At 54.7% G+C, this 17,915-nt stretch overlaps 2 protein-coding genes across 5 annotated transcripts in view; both read left to right on the top strand.

The window, feature by feature from the left end:
* Nucleotides 1–17,915, top strand: part of CAPN5 (calpain 5) — a 57,697-nt gene that overhangs the window by 31,761 nt on the left and 8,021 nt on the right. For all 4 annotated transcript variants that reach the window (XM_082410346.1, XM_082410345.1, XM_082410348.1 and 1 more), the window contains exons 4-7: nucleotides 11,919–12,127; nucleotides 15,476–15,668; nucleotides 16,511–16,704; nucleotides 17,387–17,464. In XM_082410346.1, the coding sequence (XP_082266472.1) occupies nucleotides 11,919–12,127; nucleotides 15,476–15,668; nucleotides 16,511–16,704; nucleotides 17,387–17,464 (674 nt within the window). The remainder of the gene's footprint in view (nucleotides 1–11,918; nucleotides 12,128–15,475; nucleotides 15,669–16,510; nucleotides 16,705–17,386; nucleotides 17,465–17,915) is intronic.
* On the top strand, nucleotides 959–2,354 carry OMP (olfactory marker protein). Its single transcript, XM_082411218.1, has one exon. The coding sequence runs from the start codon at nucleotides 1,082–1,084 to the stop codon at nucleotides 1,571–1,573; it is 492 nt and encodes a 163-aa protein (XP_082267344.1). The 5' UTR covers nucleotides 959–1,081; the 3' UTR covers nucleotides 1,574–2,354.

The following is a 17,915-nucleotide window of genomic DNA, read 5'->3' as shown; positions in this document are numbered from 1 at the left end:
CAGCTTCCCCTCTCCCTCACCCCCACCCCCAGTTACACTCACACTTCTTCCATTTGCCCACGTATAATAGCTGAGCTCCTGGTTCCCCCTCAGGCACTGGGGATACAGACGTTTGTCAGATTCTTCCACGGCCTCAAGTCTCCTGGGGGAAACTGAGGCTCGATACAGGGGTAATAAGTGGTGGGATTTTAGTAGAAGAGCTTCCTGGGCATGTGGTTGCCATGTGGTGCAGGGTTGAGGCGGGGCCAGCAGGCAAGAATCATCCAGGTCAGTGATTCTCAAAACACAGCTCTTGGACCATCAGCATCTCCTGGGAGGTTGTTAGAAATGCAAGTTCTCAGGCCTCATCTGAGACCGATTAAATCAGAAACTCTGGGGTAGGGCCCAGCAGACTGAGTTTTAAGTCCTGCAGCTGGTTTTGATGCTCCCTGAAGTTTGAGAACATGGGTCTAGGTGAGAGATGATGGTGGCTGGGCCGGGGTCCTGGCAGTGGGGCTGAGGAGGCGTGTTTCCAGGGTTAATCCACAGGCCTTGCTGATCGGGCCTGGAGGGGTGCAGGTGAGGCCGAGTCAAGGAGAGTGCCAAGGTTTGGCTTAGGTGACTTCAAATCTCAAATCGGTGGGCCCCTCTGGGCCTTATTTCCCACACTCCTGCCAGGGGGGTCTTCAACCTCTCCTGATGTGTCTCCAGTGAGCGCTTGCCCCCCGCCTCCTGCCCTCTTACTGCCTGTAAGCAGTGCTCCCTCTTCACAGCAAGCCGGCTCTCAGCCCATCCGTGGTAGCCAGCGTGGTTACCACAGCAGCTGGTCCCTGAGGAGCGTGCCACCCTCCTGCCTGCCTGCAGTGCCTCCATCACCGCTTCTGCGAGGAGTAGAGAAGGAGGCGTGCGGGGACGCCCGTCCTCCTGCACACCCCATTTTGAGGACAGGGTGGGGCTGGGAAGAGCCAGTGGCAAAGAGGGGCGGGACGAGGAGGGGGGCGAAAGGGGAGGCGGGGCCCCTCTTTGGTGGCCTCTCGCCTTGGCCGTGAGGCCCCAGTCCACTCGGCTCCTGGACGGTGGAGGCGGCAGCAGCAAGGGGGCCATGGCGGAGGACGAGCTGAAGCCGACCCAGCTCGACATGCCCCTGGTCCTGGACGAGGACCTGACCAAGCAGATGCGGCTGCGCGTGGAGAGTCTGAAGCGGCGCGGGAGGAAGCGCCAGGATGGCGAGAAGCTGCTGCAGCCGGCCGAGTCCGTGTACCGCATCGACTTCATCCGGCAGCAGAGGCTGCAGTTTGAGCGCTGGGACGTCGTGCTGGACAAGCCGGGCAAGGTCACCATCACGGGCACCTCCCAGATCTGGACGCCCGACCTCACCAACCTCATGACGCGGCAGCTGCTGGACCCCGCTGCCATCTTCTGGCGCAAGGAGGACTCGGAAGCCATGGATTGGAATGAGGCCGATGCCCTGGAGTTCGGGGAGCGCCTGTCCGAGCTGGCCAAGATCCGCAAGGTCATGTACTTCCTCATCACCTTCAGCGAGGGCGTCGAGCCTGCCAACCTCAAGGCCTCCGTGGTTTTTAGCCAGCTCTGATGGCAGCTGCCCGCTGCTACCCTCTCCTTTCGCCCAGCTGCCTGACCTCTGCCCATACCCCTTTCCCCCGTGTGTGTGTTTGGGGACATTCTTCTAGCTGCTGGCCTGTACTTGGCTTGGCCAGGACCCCTGAGCCTGCGTCCTTCCTTCTCTCCTTTCCCTGGTGCTGGCGCTCCTGCTTACGGGAGGAAGATGCAAGGGCTCCGTAGTCTAGAAGCTGACCTGGCTGCCGCTGCTTCTGCCGTGGACCACGGAGACCTGCTCGGGGCTGGTGTGGGAAGATGGAGAGGCCACGGGAGATTGCCTTCTCTCTGCTCCATTGTTGGGAGAGAGACTGAGAGACCAAGACAGAGACAGACACAGACCGAGAGAGACAACTCTAAAGAACCAGCCATTGGGCTTCCTCCGGAGACAGGGGCCCGGAGACGACAAAGCAGCCTCCTTGGAGAGTCTGGCACACAGGCATTTGCTGCCCTCCTGGCCACGACGCCCCTTCCCAGTGTCCGTGTCTGGAGGTGAACACTCAGCCTGCTGATCCGGGCACCTTGTGTGGGCCCACAACACCTCAGGGCTCTTAAGACATTGGGCAGGGTTGCTGTGAGGGCTGATTTGGGCAGTGGGGAGCGGCTGGCACGCTGGAGGCTGTGCAGGCCAGCTCTTGCTCTTCTGGGAATGACTTTAGCGGGGGAGAAGTGAAGGGGGAAATCTAAAAAACTTTGCATAGAGATGTATCTGTCTATACATATACATATACATATGTATTGAGAGAGAGCATGCTATATTCATATGGTTGTATCCTATACCTGCCCTGTGAATAAGTCTGAATTGCCTAGCTGGTTCCCTGGTGGCCCTTAGCAGGGGCTTGATCAGGATGACCTTGGGGAGGGGAGGCTCCTGAGCCGGGAGACTTTGAGGTTCATGCAGTGAAGTGGGGAACAGTGTAGTAAACAGGTTTCCGTCTGCCTGGGGGAAGCTGGATAGAGGGGGTCCAGAGCCCTGGAGCTGGAGACAGTAACATCTCTGGGGCCTGAGGTGTCCCCTCCTGGGATGTCAGGCTTTTCCTGGCTAACTGGTCGGAGAAGGCAGGTGTGGCATCCTGGTGTGGCATCTTTGGTGGGGTTGAGGGGTAGGAATCGGGGGCAGCCTTGGAGGGGAGATGTGATGGATGATGGTCAGAAGTGGGCTGGAGGTGGCAGCGTGGTGTGATGGCGGGACACTGGCCTCAGAGGTCACAGTGCACAACCCACTCGCCAAACAAAGAGGGAAACTGAGGCACAATTGCCAGCAGATTCAGTTCCAACCCCCAAGCCCCCTTCACACTGCACAGGCCCAGTGAGCCCCTCTGAGGCCTGGCATCAGCTAAGGGCACCTCAGGAAGTGCCCCCAACACCGTGTCTCCAGGTCAGCCCTGTTTTTTGTTAGGGACGTGCCCATGACATTTCCCTCGTGAAGCAGAACCGTTAGGGGGCTGCAGGGCCCTGGGAAGAGATGCACTGAGAGATGGAGGGTCAGAGCCAACCCTAGTGGCCAGGGCTGCCGTGAGGGCAGGCCCCCACTTTGGAGGCAGGCAAGCAGAAGCAGTTGGAGTCGATTCTTCAGTGGGAGATTTGGCTGTGGTGTGAGCGATGGTCCTTTCTAACTTGAAGCTCGGGTGTCTATTCCGGGACGTGCTTGGATTCCTGCCTGCTTCTCTGCCGACTCCGGGGGAGCCTGGAGGCTAGACCCCTGTGGATGGCCCTGTCCTTCTGCCTCTCTGCTTGACCCCTCCCTGCAGCTCTGGGGACCCTCTTGGTGCAGACTGCTTCTATCCCCACCTCACTCCAGCACGTCTGCTCTGTGCAGGCGTGTGAGTGCCTCTGCCGTGCTCACTGCGTGTCCCCAGTAAAGCCTGTGTGTCCCCGCCTCGTGGTATGCCTTCTCTTCCCAGGAGCCACCCCTCCCTGGGCCCCCTCCACACCCCTGCCCCCTCCTCCTGCCGCTTTCAGGGGTGAGGCCCAGAGCAGGCGGTGACTGGCTCAAGGTCAGACATCAGCAGGGGGTTTGAAACCAGGTCCCCTGACACCCAGCCAGGCACCAACAGCCCTGACAATTTTTTCTCCAGTGGCCCCCAGACCAGTCTCTGTATGGGGAGCATGGAGAAAGCCATGCTGAGGCCTCGGGGAGACACTTGGGGCCCACAGGGGATGGTGGGGACCCACCAAGCCGTGCTCAATCTGGAGTCTCCCTCCCTTGCAGGGTGGCCGGACAGGAGGCAGACGGGACAGGGGAGTGGCTGAGGGGTAGGGTGGGATCAGGCCTGTGCCCGGATTTCACTAACATGCTGTATGTCCTCAGGCAGCCCCTGACCCTCTCCCAGCCTTAGACTTTCTAAAGGGAACAGCCTAGTTCTGTGAAGCCCCTTGCAGCTCTGCCCCACTGACTAGAGAAGACCCATGTCACCACGTCACCTTAGTGCCTCACCTGACCCCGACCCTCACTCAATTTGTGGACGGTGACAACAGAGGCCCGGGGAGGAGGCTGCCGGGCCAAAGTCACAGAGGGTGTGGAGGGGCCGGCGACGGGGTGCATGTGGATCAAGCTCTGGGTCTGTGGACCTTCGACCCCATGACCCTGGCCCCCTGGGATGGGAAGGGCCGATGCCCTTCTGAGGGCTCAGACCCGGGTGAGGCCGGCTTCTCCCCCGAGACAAGGGCAGTCCCCGCTTCCGAGGCCGCTCTAGGGGTTTTGCTTGGGAACACCCCCCAGGCAGGTCTTGCATCCCCATCTTCCTCCACCCCAGAGCCGTCCAGCCCCAGCCTCCATCCACTCCTGAACATACTTCTGGGAGGGGTGGGGGGAACAGAGACGGGAACCCAGGCTTCCCACCCCGAGGACAGCAGTAGAAGGCCTGGTTCTGCTCCTGAGACTGGGTCGGGGGGAGTGCAGGGAATGGGAAATGAGGACCTGCTTTCCACGGAACCCGTGAGAAACCACCGAGCGGAGAGACCTGCCATTTCCTGAGCTCCTGCCTCCCACTGAGCCAGTGTACGGTAGTGTGAGGGACCCAGCCTGGCGCTGCTGCCAGCCAGCACCCGTGTGACCCTGAGCAGCCTCTCTGAGCCTGTTTCCTCATCTGTCAGTGGGAATAGTAATGGTTCTTTCCTCATCGGGTCATTGTGAAGATGAAATGACTTAAAGCTGGTGAAGCACTGAGCTTCCTGAGAGGCACACGGGCTTCCTCACTGGATTTCCTCCTTGTACTTTCCCAGTCGCTGTAGACACAGAGTCTCACTTTGCACCATGATTCTGAGAGGAGGGTGTTAGGAGAACCTATTTACTAAGGAAGAGTGTAGGGTTCAGAGAGGTGTAGTGAGTTGCCTGAGGCAACACAGCAGCCAGTGCTTAGGGCAGCAGGCAGTGTGGGGTGGAGGGATAGGCAGGGTCCAGGCCTGGCTCTGTGGTCGGAGAGAGTGGTCATGCGGGAGTGGATTCTCTTCACCGTTGCCAGGCTTGGAAGGGCCCAGCTGAGGGAACCTTAAGCCCTCACAGTCTAGCCTGGGAGCCTAGCCGGAGGGGCCGCCCAGGTCTCTGAGCGTCTGGCTGTGCTCACTCCTTGTGAACAGGGATCCCGGGGCCCCCTGCAGGTGTGTCAGCACCCCACGCTCCAGGTGGTGAGCTGGGAGGCACTCTTCTCCCAAGGGGCTGGGGGTGGGGATTGCCCAATCTTCCTGGCTTCTTCCAGCCATGGCGTCTGAAACTCGGGAATTTGAGACTCTTGGAACCAGAAGCTGAGAACTGAGAAACTTCAGATGCTCAGAACCAGGGACCCTCTCGTTCTGAGGATCTGGAGAGGTCTGTGGCTCACCTCACCCAGCTTGGGTAACACAGGAAACTCCACTGTAGCCCCTCAGCCTGCAGCCCTGCTGGCCTTGTTTAGAAATGCTCCTGGCTGGCCCTCTGGGGTCCCAGGCAGAAATCTGTGGGAAGCTTCCTCTCTGCCACACGGACAGACACACACGCACACACTTGCACATACACATGCATGCTTCTGTGCACACACTCACACACAGGCATTCACTCACTTGCCCAGGGTCCCAGCAGGATTTGAGCCCAGCCACTTGGGTCTGGGTGGGAGTCCCTGAGGGAGAGCGCCAGGGGGTGCTCCAGGTGCTGGGGCACCACAGGGTACTGTGGCACACCCATCAGTGGGACTCTGAGGTTTCTGGGTGATTCTGCAGTGGGTGGCTGTTAATGGGCACACGAGGGGCTCCAAATCCCACAGGGTTCTTGCCTCACTGCCCAGTCAGCCCAAGGAGGTGCCTCAGCCCCTTCAAGCCTGTTTTTCCCATCTGCACAGTGGACTGTTGTTAAGGTTTTCCTTTCTCCTCTTGGGAGGGAGGTTGACCAGTTCTCTCCGAGGTTTGCACACACCATGTACTCCACACACCAGCGGGGACGACCCCTCATGTGTGCACAGCCCTCCACAGTTGATGCAGTACATCCAAGGCCGTTCTCCACCTTCGTTCTCACAACAGCCTTGGAGGGAGGGTAGGTAGATGCGGGGACACTGAGGCTCCGAGAGGTGGCCTAGTCGAAGCTTAAGTCCCAGCCACACACCGAGGTTGGTAAATTGGTGTCCAGCATCAAACAACAATCAGTATCGAGGCTACAGAGAACAAGGAGCTTTATTTGCAGGTCTTAGGAATTGCAACTGGGGAGACACAGATTAAGGTAGAACCAAAAGAGCATTCCAGGAAAGAGGAAGTCAGGGGCTTGTAAAGGCAAAAGCCATAAGGTCGTTAAAGGAAATATTTGTCCTTAAGGCTGTCAAGAGTTATTTTAGGGTAAGGATCCAATAAATATCTTGAGTTTCTGGAACACTGGGCAAACGTTCTGGATGGCTGCATTAGGAGAAGAAGTGGTCAAAGTTCAGATTCCATGCAGGCGAAGATGTGCAGAAGTCACACTTTCTCAGTGGCCTCCCGGCTCCATTTCAGAGCGGTGTCTTGGTAAAACTGACTCCATTTTTATTTTCCTTTCACACCAGTAGTGTGTACAAGCTCACCAGCTGTCCAGGCCCTCGCTGTGGCTGGCATTTGGGGATTTTCCTCCCAGAAAGACTCAGCCAGCTGTGGAGCTGGCCCTGGCCCTGTGCCGGGCGGTGGGGATCTGAGCAGGAGCTTGGGGGAGGGGCTGCTGGTCGGCGCCCAAGGGGAGGGTGGGGTCAGGAGGACCCTGCAAGCTGCTGCTCAGCTGGCCCTGGAGGGACGGGGACTGGGCTGAGGCCGGCAGAGGGAGCCACCCGTGCCAAGCTGAGGTGGCCTGAGGCATCACGGGGTGTAGATTCCTATAGGGCCTGAGGGAGGCAGTGTTCAGGGGTGAAGCTGAGAGCCGCCCGCAGGGCTTTGAATGCCGGGCCAGGGAGCTGGTGTCCTTGGCGATGGGGCTTTTCAACTGTAGTCACGCGAGAGGAGAGAGACAGCCTAGTGAGCCCTTGGACCCATCCCTCCACCTCAACAACTGCCAACTCGTGGTTGATCTTGTTTCCTCTACAACCCCGCTCCCCCCAGGCAGCATGTCATTTCATCTGTAAATATTTCTGGATGTATCTCTGAACGATAAGGACTCATTCAAAACAAAAACCCGGAACCATAATATCGTAACATAACTAAAATAACTTTATAATAATTCCTTAATATCATCAAATACCCAGTAAATGTTCTGGTTTCCACTCTGGGGCACAAATGCTTATATGTATATTTTACAGTTTGTTTGAATCAGATCCAAACAAAGGTCTATTACTGCAGTCCGTTGGTTCCCCTTCATCTTTTCATTTTTTTTCCTTGCAATCTAGTTGCTAAAGAAGCCAGTCATTTGTCCTGTGGAGTTTCCAACCATCTGGATTTTGCAGGCTTCGTTTTCATGGTGTTGATTAATATTTGTCTGTGCCCTGAGTTTCCTGTGAGGTAGCACTCACCTCTGGAGGCTTTATAAGGTGCGGCACAATTTTTTTGCACAACTGCTTCATAGGCGAAGTTTACTCAGGAGGTACATAATGTCGGGTTGTCTCTTTTTTGTGACATAGGAACCATTGGTGATCCTAAATCGATGTTAGAAGCCATGATTGCCTAAATCCATTATTTGTCAGTGGTTGCAAAAGAATAGGAGTCTAGGACTTCCCTCCCTGGTGGCGCAGTAGTTAAGAACCCGCCTGCCAACGCAGGGGACACGGGTTCAAGCCCTGGTCCGGGAAGATCCCACATGCCGTGGAGCAAATAAGCCCGTGTGCCACAACTACTGAGCCTGTGCTCTAGAGCCCACGAGCCACAACTACTGAGCCCCCGTGCTGCAACTACTGAAGCCCACGCTCCTAGAGCCTATGCTCTGCAACAAGAGAAGCCACCGCGATGAGAAGCCTGCGCGCCACAATGAAGAGTAGCCCCTGCTCGCTGCAACTAGAGAAAGCCCGCACACACAGCAACGAAGACCCAACGCAGCCATAAATAAATAAATAAATATATTTTTTTAAAAAAAGAATAGGAGTCTAATATTCTAATTTCTTCTCACTTCTTAGATGGAATTCATCACCAGATAAAAACCTCCCTTCATCTGCTGTTGGTTACTCTATGGCACAGTTTGTATAGAAAAGTCAGGATAAGTCTTTGATTTTTTTTTTCCTTTCGATTTCCAGTTTCAAAAAAGTGAGTTGATTCCCTGCCACCCTCCAATAGTGACTAATTATTTGTTTGTGTTAATATCATCATGGTCTCATGGATTTGAACATATTGGATGCGTTTTCATTCATCACCGTCATTATCGTTCACTGCTGCTCAGATTGGCCCGTCTTTGGCTAGCGGGAGCCTCTTCAGATTGGTCCTGAATCCTCTGGTTGCTTCCTTGATTTCTGGCATGACCGGATGTGGTGTGGAAGGCGTTTGGTTTGTGTGCCCGTGGGAGCACACCTCCCTGGACAGACTCCTTCCTCTCGCTTGGTACCCTGGCTGGCAGCAGAGAGGGGCAGAGGGGTGAGAAGGCTGGCCTGGGGCTACCTTGAAGGGCTTCCTTGAAGGGCTGTGATGTGGGAGGGAAATTGAGGCCCATGGAGATTGCTGACTCTGTATCACAGGCCCTGGAGCCTCATTAGCTGCCCTTTGAGTCACAGAGGGTTCAGAGCCAAGCCCTGGGTTCGACTAACGATCGTCCCGTGGCCCCATTGGTACCTCCCAGCTCCCGCGAGGGCTCCTCTTCCTCCCTCCCCCCTCCCCCACCCTTCTTCCGCATCCCGTGCAGTCCAGGGAAGAGTGGAGGACGGTGCAGTGGCCAGGCCAGTGTTCCCAGCTTCTGACTCTCCATTGCTCTGTGCACCTGCATGTACCCCTTTTTCTTCAAAATAAATTTATTTATTTATTTATTTTTGGCTGCATTGGGTCTTCACTGCTGCGCGCGGGCTTTCTCTAGTTGCTGCGAGCTGGAGCTACTCTTCGTTGCGGTGCGCGGGCTTCTCATTGCGGTGGCTTCTCTTGTTATGCAGCACGGGCTCTAGGCGCGTGGCTTCAGTAGTTGTGGCACATGGCCTCAATAGTTGTGGCTCTCGGGCTCTAGAGCGCAGGCTCAGTAGTTGTGGCGCACGGGGCTTCGTTGCTCCGTGGCATGTGCGATCTTCCTGGACCAGGGCTCGAACCCATGTCCCCTGCACTGGCAGGCGGATTCTTTTTTTTTTTCAAAGTTTTTTTCTTTTTTTTTTTATTTATTGATTGATTGATTGCTTGATTGCTATGTTGAGTCTTCGTTTCTGTGCTAGGGCTTTCTCTAGTTGCGGCAAGCGGGGGCCGCTCTTCATCGCGGTGCGCAGGCCTCTCACTATCGTGGCCTCTCTTGTTGCGGAGCACAGGCTCCAGACACGCAGGCTTAGTAGTTGTGGCTCACGGGTCTAGTTGCTCCGCGGCATGTGGGATCATCCCAGACCAGGGCGCGAACCCGTGTCCCCTGCATTGGCAGACAGATTCTCAACCACTGCGCCACCAGGGAAGCCCTGGCAGGCGGATTCTTAACCACTGCGCCACAAGGGAAGTCCTTGTACCCTATTTCTGATACACTTTTCTGTCCTGAAATCAAGTATCAGGGAACGTGCCAGGGGTCAGGGCAGAGGCCGGCCTGGGAGTTTTCACTGAGAAAGGACACAGAGTTGACTGAAAAGGGACCAGCTAGTAATCAGCCCTTGCTGGGTTCTAGACTCTGAAGCCCTGAGTGTGAATCCTGCCTCCCTCACTGGTGCCTGTGGGTGGCCTTTTGAAGCGACTTCCTGCCCTACCGCCTCAGAAGACAGCCCTGAGGGTTCAGGCCCTACGGCACTTAGCTGGGCTCCATTAGTGGCTGTAGCGCCTCTCACTGTGCTTATCATTTTCATTGTCTTGGTCCCGAATGTCCCACTAGGGAGCATTTCTCTTTGCCAGCATCCCTGTTGATGGTTAGAGGCGTGTAAACAAAAGCATCCTTAATGAGGGTGGGGGTTGGGAATGGCTTTTGGCTGAAGTCTCTGTGCTCAGGCTGCTCCGGACCTTGGGATTTACAGCCTCCTGATACACCTCTGGCTCCTCAGCCAGATTGCCTGCGTGCCCACCCCCATACCTGGGAGTGATTTTCTTCTAGAAGATGGTTCTTATGGTCTTGTTGGGGTTTGGCTCCTCTGGGTCCTTGCCCGAAAGGGCCAGCAGGTCCCCCTGACTCAGCAGGGTGAGGGTTTTTCCCCTGCCTCCCCACCTCCTGCTGCCCCACGTTGCCTCTGTTTGCCCTAGTCTGCTGGGGAGATGCCCACCGCCAGCTCTCAGGACACCTGCTCAGAAGCCGCTGCTTGTCCTCCAGGGTCAGGCCCACCACTCCCTTCTCTCCACGGCCCTGCATGTACCCCGTGTCAGCCTGAGCACTTGCCTGTGTGCCTGCCTCTCCCACCAGACTTCCCAGTCTGGGAAGGCGGGGACCATGTCTGAATCATCTGGGTCCTCAGTGCCAGTGTGGGGCTGGGTGCAGAGTGGTCCACACAGATAAAGAACTCATGATTTGGAGGCAGACAGACCTGCGTTTGAATCCTGGCTTCAAACCCAGGTCTGCCTGCCTCCAAAGAATGTTTATATTTTCTAGCTATGTGACCCTGGACAGGTTACTTGCCCTCTCTGAGCCTTGATGTTCTCATCTGTAAAGTAAGGATGGATATATTAGTAATTTCATGGGGTGGTTGTGTGAATTGAACTGCGATAACCCAATGGCAGTCACAGGCTTGGTATCTGACATTTCCAAGATGCTCCATAAATAATCAATTTTATTAAGAGTCCCAGTGGATGCCTATGAATTTATTCATTCAGTTAACACATGTTTATTAAAGACCCTCTCTGAGCCAGGCCCTGGACTAGGTGCTGGGTGGATAGCAGCGACCAAGACTGACGTGTCTCTGCCCTAAGAGAGTCGACATTCCAGTGACAGTATCAGCACTGAACACAATGTCACACACTTGTGTAATTATAACTGGGGAAAGTGTCTCAGAGGAGAAGTGCCAGGGGCCGTGAGATGGATGGACAGGGGTCCTGGCCTAGTCTGAGGAGTCAAGGAGGGCTTCCTGGAGGAGGAGGGTAGGCCCTAAAGGACAAGTGAGAGTCAGCTGCAGGAAGAGCAGGTGCGGAGTTCCTGACCAGAGAAAGAGCCTGGAGCAGGGTGCAGTAGGTGGAGGCTGGGGTGGGTGAGGGTAGAGACATGAGCCTGGGGACAGAACATATTAAGGGTGTGGACTTTATTTTCCAGGGGACCTGATCAGAAAGATCACTGTGCTGCTGTGTGGGGCACGGGCAGATGTGGTTGCTGTTGCTGTTAGTGTCCCGGGGCAAGGAGATGGGGGACCGGGCCAGGGTGGTGCCGGGGGGCTGGAGAGGAGGAGATGCATTTTAGCAGAATGTAGCAGCTCAGATTGGATGGAGAGAGGGAAAGTGGGGAGGCCAACATGGCTGCCAGCTTCTGGCTCGGGCAGGACAGGGGGCACGGTGGTCCATTGACCAGGCAGGAACTTGGATGGATGTGCTATATTTCTGAGGGGGAGGATGCAGATGGAGGCATGAGGAAGGGAAGGGGAAGCTCATAGAATCTTAGAATGACAGAGCTGGGAGGAGCCTCAGGGGGCCTCCAACCCCTTCAGAGATGGGGAAGCTGAGGCCCGGAGATGAGAAGAGTTTGCCCAAGTCCCATACTGGTTCATGGCAGAGATGGGAATTGAACCCAGTATTCCTCTCCATTTGATTCCCTGGAGGCACGCACCCCCATTTCCTCGGGAAGCCAGCTGTGACCCTCCGTGTGTCCCCATCCTGTCCCCCTCCCCATCCAGGTCATCCCAGACTGGAAGGAGCAGGAGTGGGACCCCGAGAAGCCCAACACCTACGTGGGCATCTTTCACTTCCATTTCTGGCGCTTCGGGGAGTGGGTGGACGTGGTCATCGATGACCGGCTGCCCACAGTCAACAACCAGCTCATCTACTGCCACTCCAGCTCCCGCAATGAGTTCTGGTGTGCCCTGGTGGAGAAGGCCTACGCCAAGTAGGTGCCAGTGGCGGGCGGGCGGGCGGGCGGCCAGGCTGGGGCGGAACTGCTCGTGGGCTCTGTGCGGGTGTTCCTCTCGCTGGGGCTCCAGGCACAGAGAGGTGAGGGGCAGGTGCAAACACACACGGCGAGCTCAGAGCCCGGCGCCCAGAGCACAGCCAGCTGAACCTACGCCAGGTGTGGTGGAGGCCTGGACTGCAGGGCCTCTGGGTACCTGGTGTCAGGTCCCCACAACCGGCCCACATAGAGAGGAATAGGTACTCCCGCTTCTACCTGGGAAGATGGAGGCCCAGGCAGGTGTCCTGCAGGTAGCCGGGGGCAGAGCCAGCAACCACATTCAGGTCGATGGTTCTCTTCCAAAGATCCAAGTTGCTGAGCCCTCCCTAGAGGCCTCGTTCAGCACGTGGTGTCTCCGAGCCTGGGCTGGTCGAGGAGGTTGGGACAAACCACTGCCTTTCCTGCTTGCTGGGCCTCCCCTTCACCCACCCACTGGTCTGTCTGCCTGACTGTCTAGCCATTCTATCTTTGCTGCCCCTCCTCCTGCTCTGTGCCAGGCCCTGGGTTCCCAGCATGGGCATGAGCAAAGTTTTGCTGAGCTGTGGAGGGCTTTGGGGCAGAGTGACCTGCCCAGGCCCCTGCAGGACAGGTGCAGGCCTGGCGCAGGAGGGCCAGTGGGGTCAGAGACCAGCTCTGTGGGAGCCTCTCCTTGATTCTTCCTCCCAGGCCTGTTTGTCACTCTCCTTGGACAGTGTGTGTGTGTGTGTGTGTGTGTGTGTGTGTGTGTGTGTGTGTAAAAGGAAAAACAAAAATTCCATAATCAAAAACAAACCCATGGAACCCTCTTGCACTGTTGGTGGGAATGTAAATTGATACAGCCACTATGGAGAACACTATGGAGGTTCCTTAAAAAACTAAAAATAGAATTACCATATGACCCAGCAATCCCACTACTGGGCATATACCCAGAGAAAACCATAATTCAAAAAGACACATGCACCCCAATGTTCATTGCAGCACTATTTACAATAGCCAGGTCATGGAAGCAACCTAAGTGCCCATTGACAGACGAATGGATAAAGAAGATGTGATACATACATACAATGGAATATTACTTAGCCATAAAAAGGAACAAAATTGGGTCATTTGTAGAGACGTGAATGGATCTAGAGACTGTCATACAGAGTGAAGTAAGTCAGAAAGAGAAAAACAAATATCGTATATTAATGCATATATGTGGAACCTAGAAAAATGGTACAGATGAACTGGTTTGCAGGGCAGAAATAGAGACACAGATGTAGAGAACAAACATATGGACACCAAGGGAGGAAAGTGCCAGGGGCTGGGGTGGTGGTGGGATGAATTGGGAGACTGGGATTGACATGTATACACTAATATGTATTAAATGGATAACTAATAAGAACCTGCTGTATAAAAAAATAAATAAAATAAAATTGAAAAACAAAGAGGCAAACCCATGAAAACATGTTGGCAGATTCCATTTTTAGTCCTAAGAAAGCAAAACCCGCCCCCTGGTGGTCAGTTGGTCACCATGGTCCTTGGTGCAGGCTCCTCTCCTCCCACTCTGGGAGACCCACTCAGTGACTCAGTGGGCTAGCTTTTTTTTTTCTTTTAAGTAAAATTTTTATTATTTTAAAAAATTGTCCAAAATATAATATTTATCATTTTGACCATGTGTAAGTGTACGATGCAGTAGCATCAGTTACATTCACAATGCTTTGTACACATCACCGCTGTCTCTATCCAGTATAGATGATGATACTTTTCATCATCCCCAACATAAGTTCTTTTACCCACTAAATAAGAACTCCCTCTTTCTCCCTTCTCCCAGCCCTGGGAACCTCCATTCTGCTTTTTGTCTCTATGAATTTTCCTATTCCCGGTAGCTCATATAAGTGGACTGTTTGTCCTTCTGTGTCTGCCTTATTTCAATTAGCATAGTGTTTTCAAGGTCCTTCCATGTTGTAGCGTGTATCAAAATTCCATTCCTGTTTATGGCTGAATAGTATTCCATTGTATGTGTGTGCCACATTTTGTTTATCCATTCATCTGTTGATGGACACTCGGGTAAACTGTTTCCACCTGCTTGCTATTATGAATAATGTGGCTATGAACATTGATGTGCAGGTATCTGTTTGAATGTCTCCTTTTAGTTCTTTGGAATATATACCTAGGAGTGAATTGCTGGGTCGTATGGTAGTTCTGTGTTTACAGTTTTGAGAAACCACCAAAGTGTTTTACACAGGGGCTGCACCATTTATGCTTGTTTTTTTTTTTTTTATTTACTTTTAAAATTATAAAAAGAATGCATGTCTGTTATAGGAAATCCAGAAAATATAGGAAACCATGCAGAGGATAATAAAACTCTCCTATACTTCTGCATATTCTCCCAGGTTGCTGTTCTCCCCTTCCCTGTTTTGGGCCATCTGGGTTAATGGGGCAGCTCCTCTGTTCAGGACAGCAGGACATTGTCCCCTCAAGGCCCCACCCCCTCTCCATGTCTCCATTTCTTCCCTTTGCTCTCCCTGCACCCTCCCCCACCACTGGCAGCTCTTTTAACATCTTTGATGGCTCTTTTGCTTGTAGGTTACCTTGCAAAACCTGTGCTGGTGTTTTGTGGGCGTATGTTTTCAATTTATGGAAATGGTATTTTGTCATATATCCCATTCAGTTTCTCATGTTCACATTTGGCACTCTGCCTTTAAGACCCCAACCTTTTTCCTAACATTTAAATAAGGAGCCACAGCTGTGTCCTAGCACCTGATCTGTTGCGCATAGTAGATGCTTAATCTTTTTGAAATGAATTATTGCATGCATTTTAGACATAATTGGAGTCCGCTGTATTGCTTTTTCAAATGTAACAAGCAGGCACTAGCATTTTCCCTGCAGTAGGAATTCCTTTACAGTGTTTTCTTCAATGGCCGCTTGAGAGGCAACATTAGCTTTTAAAACCAGTTCTCTGTTGTTAGACATTTAGGTGATTGCTAGTTTTACATTGTTATAAATAATGTTACTCGAACAGAATTATGTCAAAAGACATACGAACTTTTAACACTTCTGAAAAGAATTGCTGCATTTCTGGACAGCTAATTTTTGAAGATGAGGCTGTGAAGGCCAAGGGGAATTTGAGCGACAAAATGGTTGTGGTTCAGTGGGACAGACGTTGGCCTGGGAGCCGGAGACCTGGGTTGGCTCTGTTGTGTGGCCTGCTGTGTGACCTTAGCAGTTCTCTTGACCTCTCTGAGTCTCAGAAATCTCCCCTATCAGGTGAAGGATTTAGACTGGCTGGGGAACATGAGCTGGGAGTTCTTTCCACATTGTTTCCAGGCTGGCGGGCTGTTACCAGGCCCTGGATGGAGGCAACACGGCGGATGCGCTGGTGGACTTCACAGGTGGGGTTTCCGAGCCCATCGACTTGACCGAGAGTGACTTTGCCAGTGATGAGGCCAAGAGGAACCAGCTCTTTGAGCGCGTGTTGAAAGTGCACAGCCGGGGAGGCCTCATCAGTGCCTCCATCAAGGTGAGAACACAGAGCCAAGCCCCGGAGGCGGCCCCTCCCCTTCACTGACCCTGATTGGGGTGGGAGGTGACTGGCTTTTCAGGGAGAGCCCCTGCCCAGGTTGGATCATAAATCCAGACCCTCAGCCTCATAGGAGGAGGGGAGCAGTTAGAGGGTGCAGCCCCTCCCCAGTGCTGGACAGTGCAAGCCTCAGGCCCCCTGCCCTAATCTTTACACTATGAAAGGCCTTGCCCACGCTGTTCAACTAGCGTCCCCCTTTTCAGCCCTTTCATAACGGAGTGATAGGTCCTTTGGCCAAGGCTTAAGGCATCACAGTTGCGAGGCAATGGGAAGGGCGAGGGAGCCCCTACTGCCTGCTGGCACAGGCCTGGGCTCTTCAAGAGGATCGTCTTATTTCATTGACTGCTCATGTTTTGGGTGGGAAAGTTGGGACTCAGTGAAGACAGAATTTGAACCCAGGTTTGGCTGACCCAGTGGTATGTTGATAAAAGACTGGAAAATTAAAAAGCCCTGGTTTGCTGACTTCTGTGGTGTAAATACTCCCACCATGGTTGATATCAGGCTAACGTTTTAACAACCAGATTGCAAAACTGAGCCAGTGCTAGTCGATTCCAAGACAGCCCTGGGCTGATCCCACTTCAGGTCCCTTCCTTTATCCCCCACTGCTGTTCCCCGGCTTTGTAAAGGGCTGTGAATGCGGAGGTCAGTCCCTAACCTCAGAGGAATGAGGTCTCCCCTTTGTGCAGGGCTGCCATTCCCTCCCCGTCCTGTAGGGGGTGGTGTGGCCTCTGGCTCCAGGTGGAGCCTGACCTGCCCTGCCTCTGAGCAACTGTGTCCCACAGGCAGTGACAGCGGCAGACATGGAGGCCCGGCTGGCGTGTGGCCTGGTGAAGGGCCACGCGTATGCCATCACTGATGTGCGCAAGGTGCGCCTGGGCCGTGGCCTGCTGGCCTTCTTCAAGTCAGAGAAGCTGGACATGATCCGCCTGCGCAACCCCTGGGGCGAGCGGGAGTGGAACGGGCCCTGGAGTGACACGTGAGGCCCGGGGCTTGGGCAAGGACAGGGGGCAGGCACAGGGCAGACCCCAGGTGGGTGGGCCGGGGTACGAGGGCTTGGGCAAGGACAGGGTGGACTTCCTGGAGGAGGTGGCACCAGGGCTGGGCCTTAAAGGATTTGGGGGGAGGATGACATTAGGAGAAGACTTACTTTGGAGCAGGCATGTGGGGGGGTGGATTCAGCATGGGCAGAGGTCTGGAGGTGGGGATGAGCTGATTCCTATAGGGGATGTAGAGACCAGTCTGGTGCTTGAGTGTGGAGGAAAGCAGGGAGGGAGGCCACCAAGGGTGGGAATGGGGGTGACTGCCCTGTGCTTGGCTAATGGCCCTGGTGAGGCCAGGAGAGGAGCAGAGCCTAGGCCCCCAGTGAAGGAGCTCCCTTCACTGTGGGTCAGTCCCCGCTTGCCCCCAGCCTGCAGCTTTGCTCCCAGACCTCTGGGTCCCCGGCATGGTGGCAGCCCACGATTACCTGCAAGAGTGGGCAGACAGGACTTCCTGGAGAGGGGCCTGGGCATGGCCCTGGGTGCCCCCGACCACACCCACACTGATGGAGGCCTAGTGCTCAGCTGTCCCTCATGCCTCCTGACCCTTGCCAGAGTGGCCCTGATGGGGTCCCTCCTCTGATACTCCTCTCCCTTCCCTCCCCTGTGCTCACATCCCAGCTCAGAGGAGTGGCAGAAAGTGAGCAAGAGTGAGCGGGAGAAGTTGGGTGTGACTGTGCAGGATGACGGCGAGTTCTGGTGAGTGTGCACTTGCCCTGGGTGGATGTCCAGGGCTGAGAGGGGAGCCTCCTGTGTGCCGGGCAGGAAGCGCTGGACAGGGAGGCGGGAGCCAGGGCTCTAAAAATGCCCCACCATCAACTTGCCGTGTGGCCTCGGATAAGTCACTGCATCTTTTTGGGCCTGTTTCCTCCTCTGTAAAGTGAATTGGGCAGAATGGACCCTTTCGTCCCCATAGCCCCCACTGCCCATGTCAGGGGACCCTGGGCTGCTCTGGTACCCAGGCTGAGCCCTCGGCAACTAGGCCAGGGTACCAGCAGGTGGGAAATTGACCAGAGGGCAGAGGGCACGCTGGCAGCCTGATGCCGAGAGCAGGTAGGAAGAGGAGAGGCCCTTTGGAGGAGCTAAGACTCAGGGTGCAGAGGAGCCCTTGGTGGGCAAGGACAGAGACCCAGCCCAGAGGCAAGAGAGC

Source organism: Balaenoptera physalus, assembly GCF_965194825.1.
Source record: "Balaenoptera physalus genome assembly, chromosome: 10".
Lineage (NCBI taxonomy): Eukaryota > Metazoa > Chordata > Mammalia > Artiodactyla > Balaenopteridae > Balaenoptera > Balaenoptera physalus.
The sequence above is the reverse complement of the archived record's forward strand: the minus strand, read 5'-3'. Positions and strand labels throughout refer to the sequence as shown.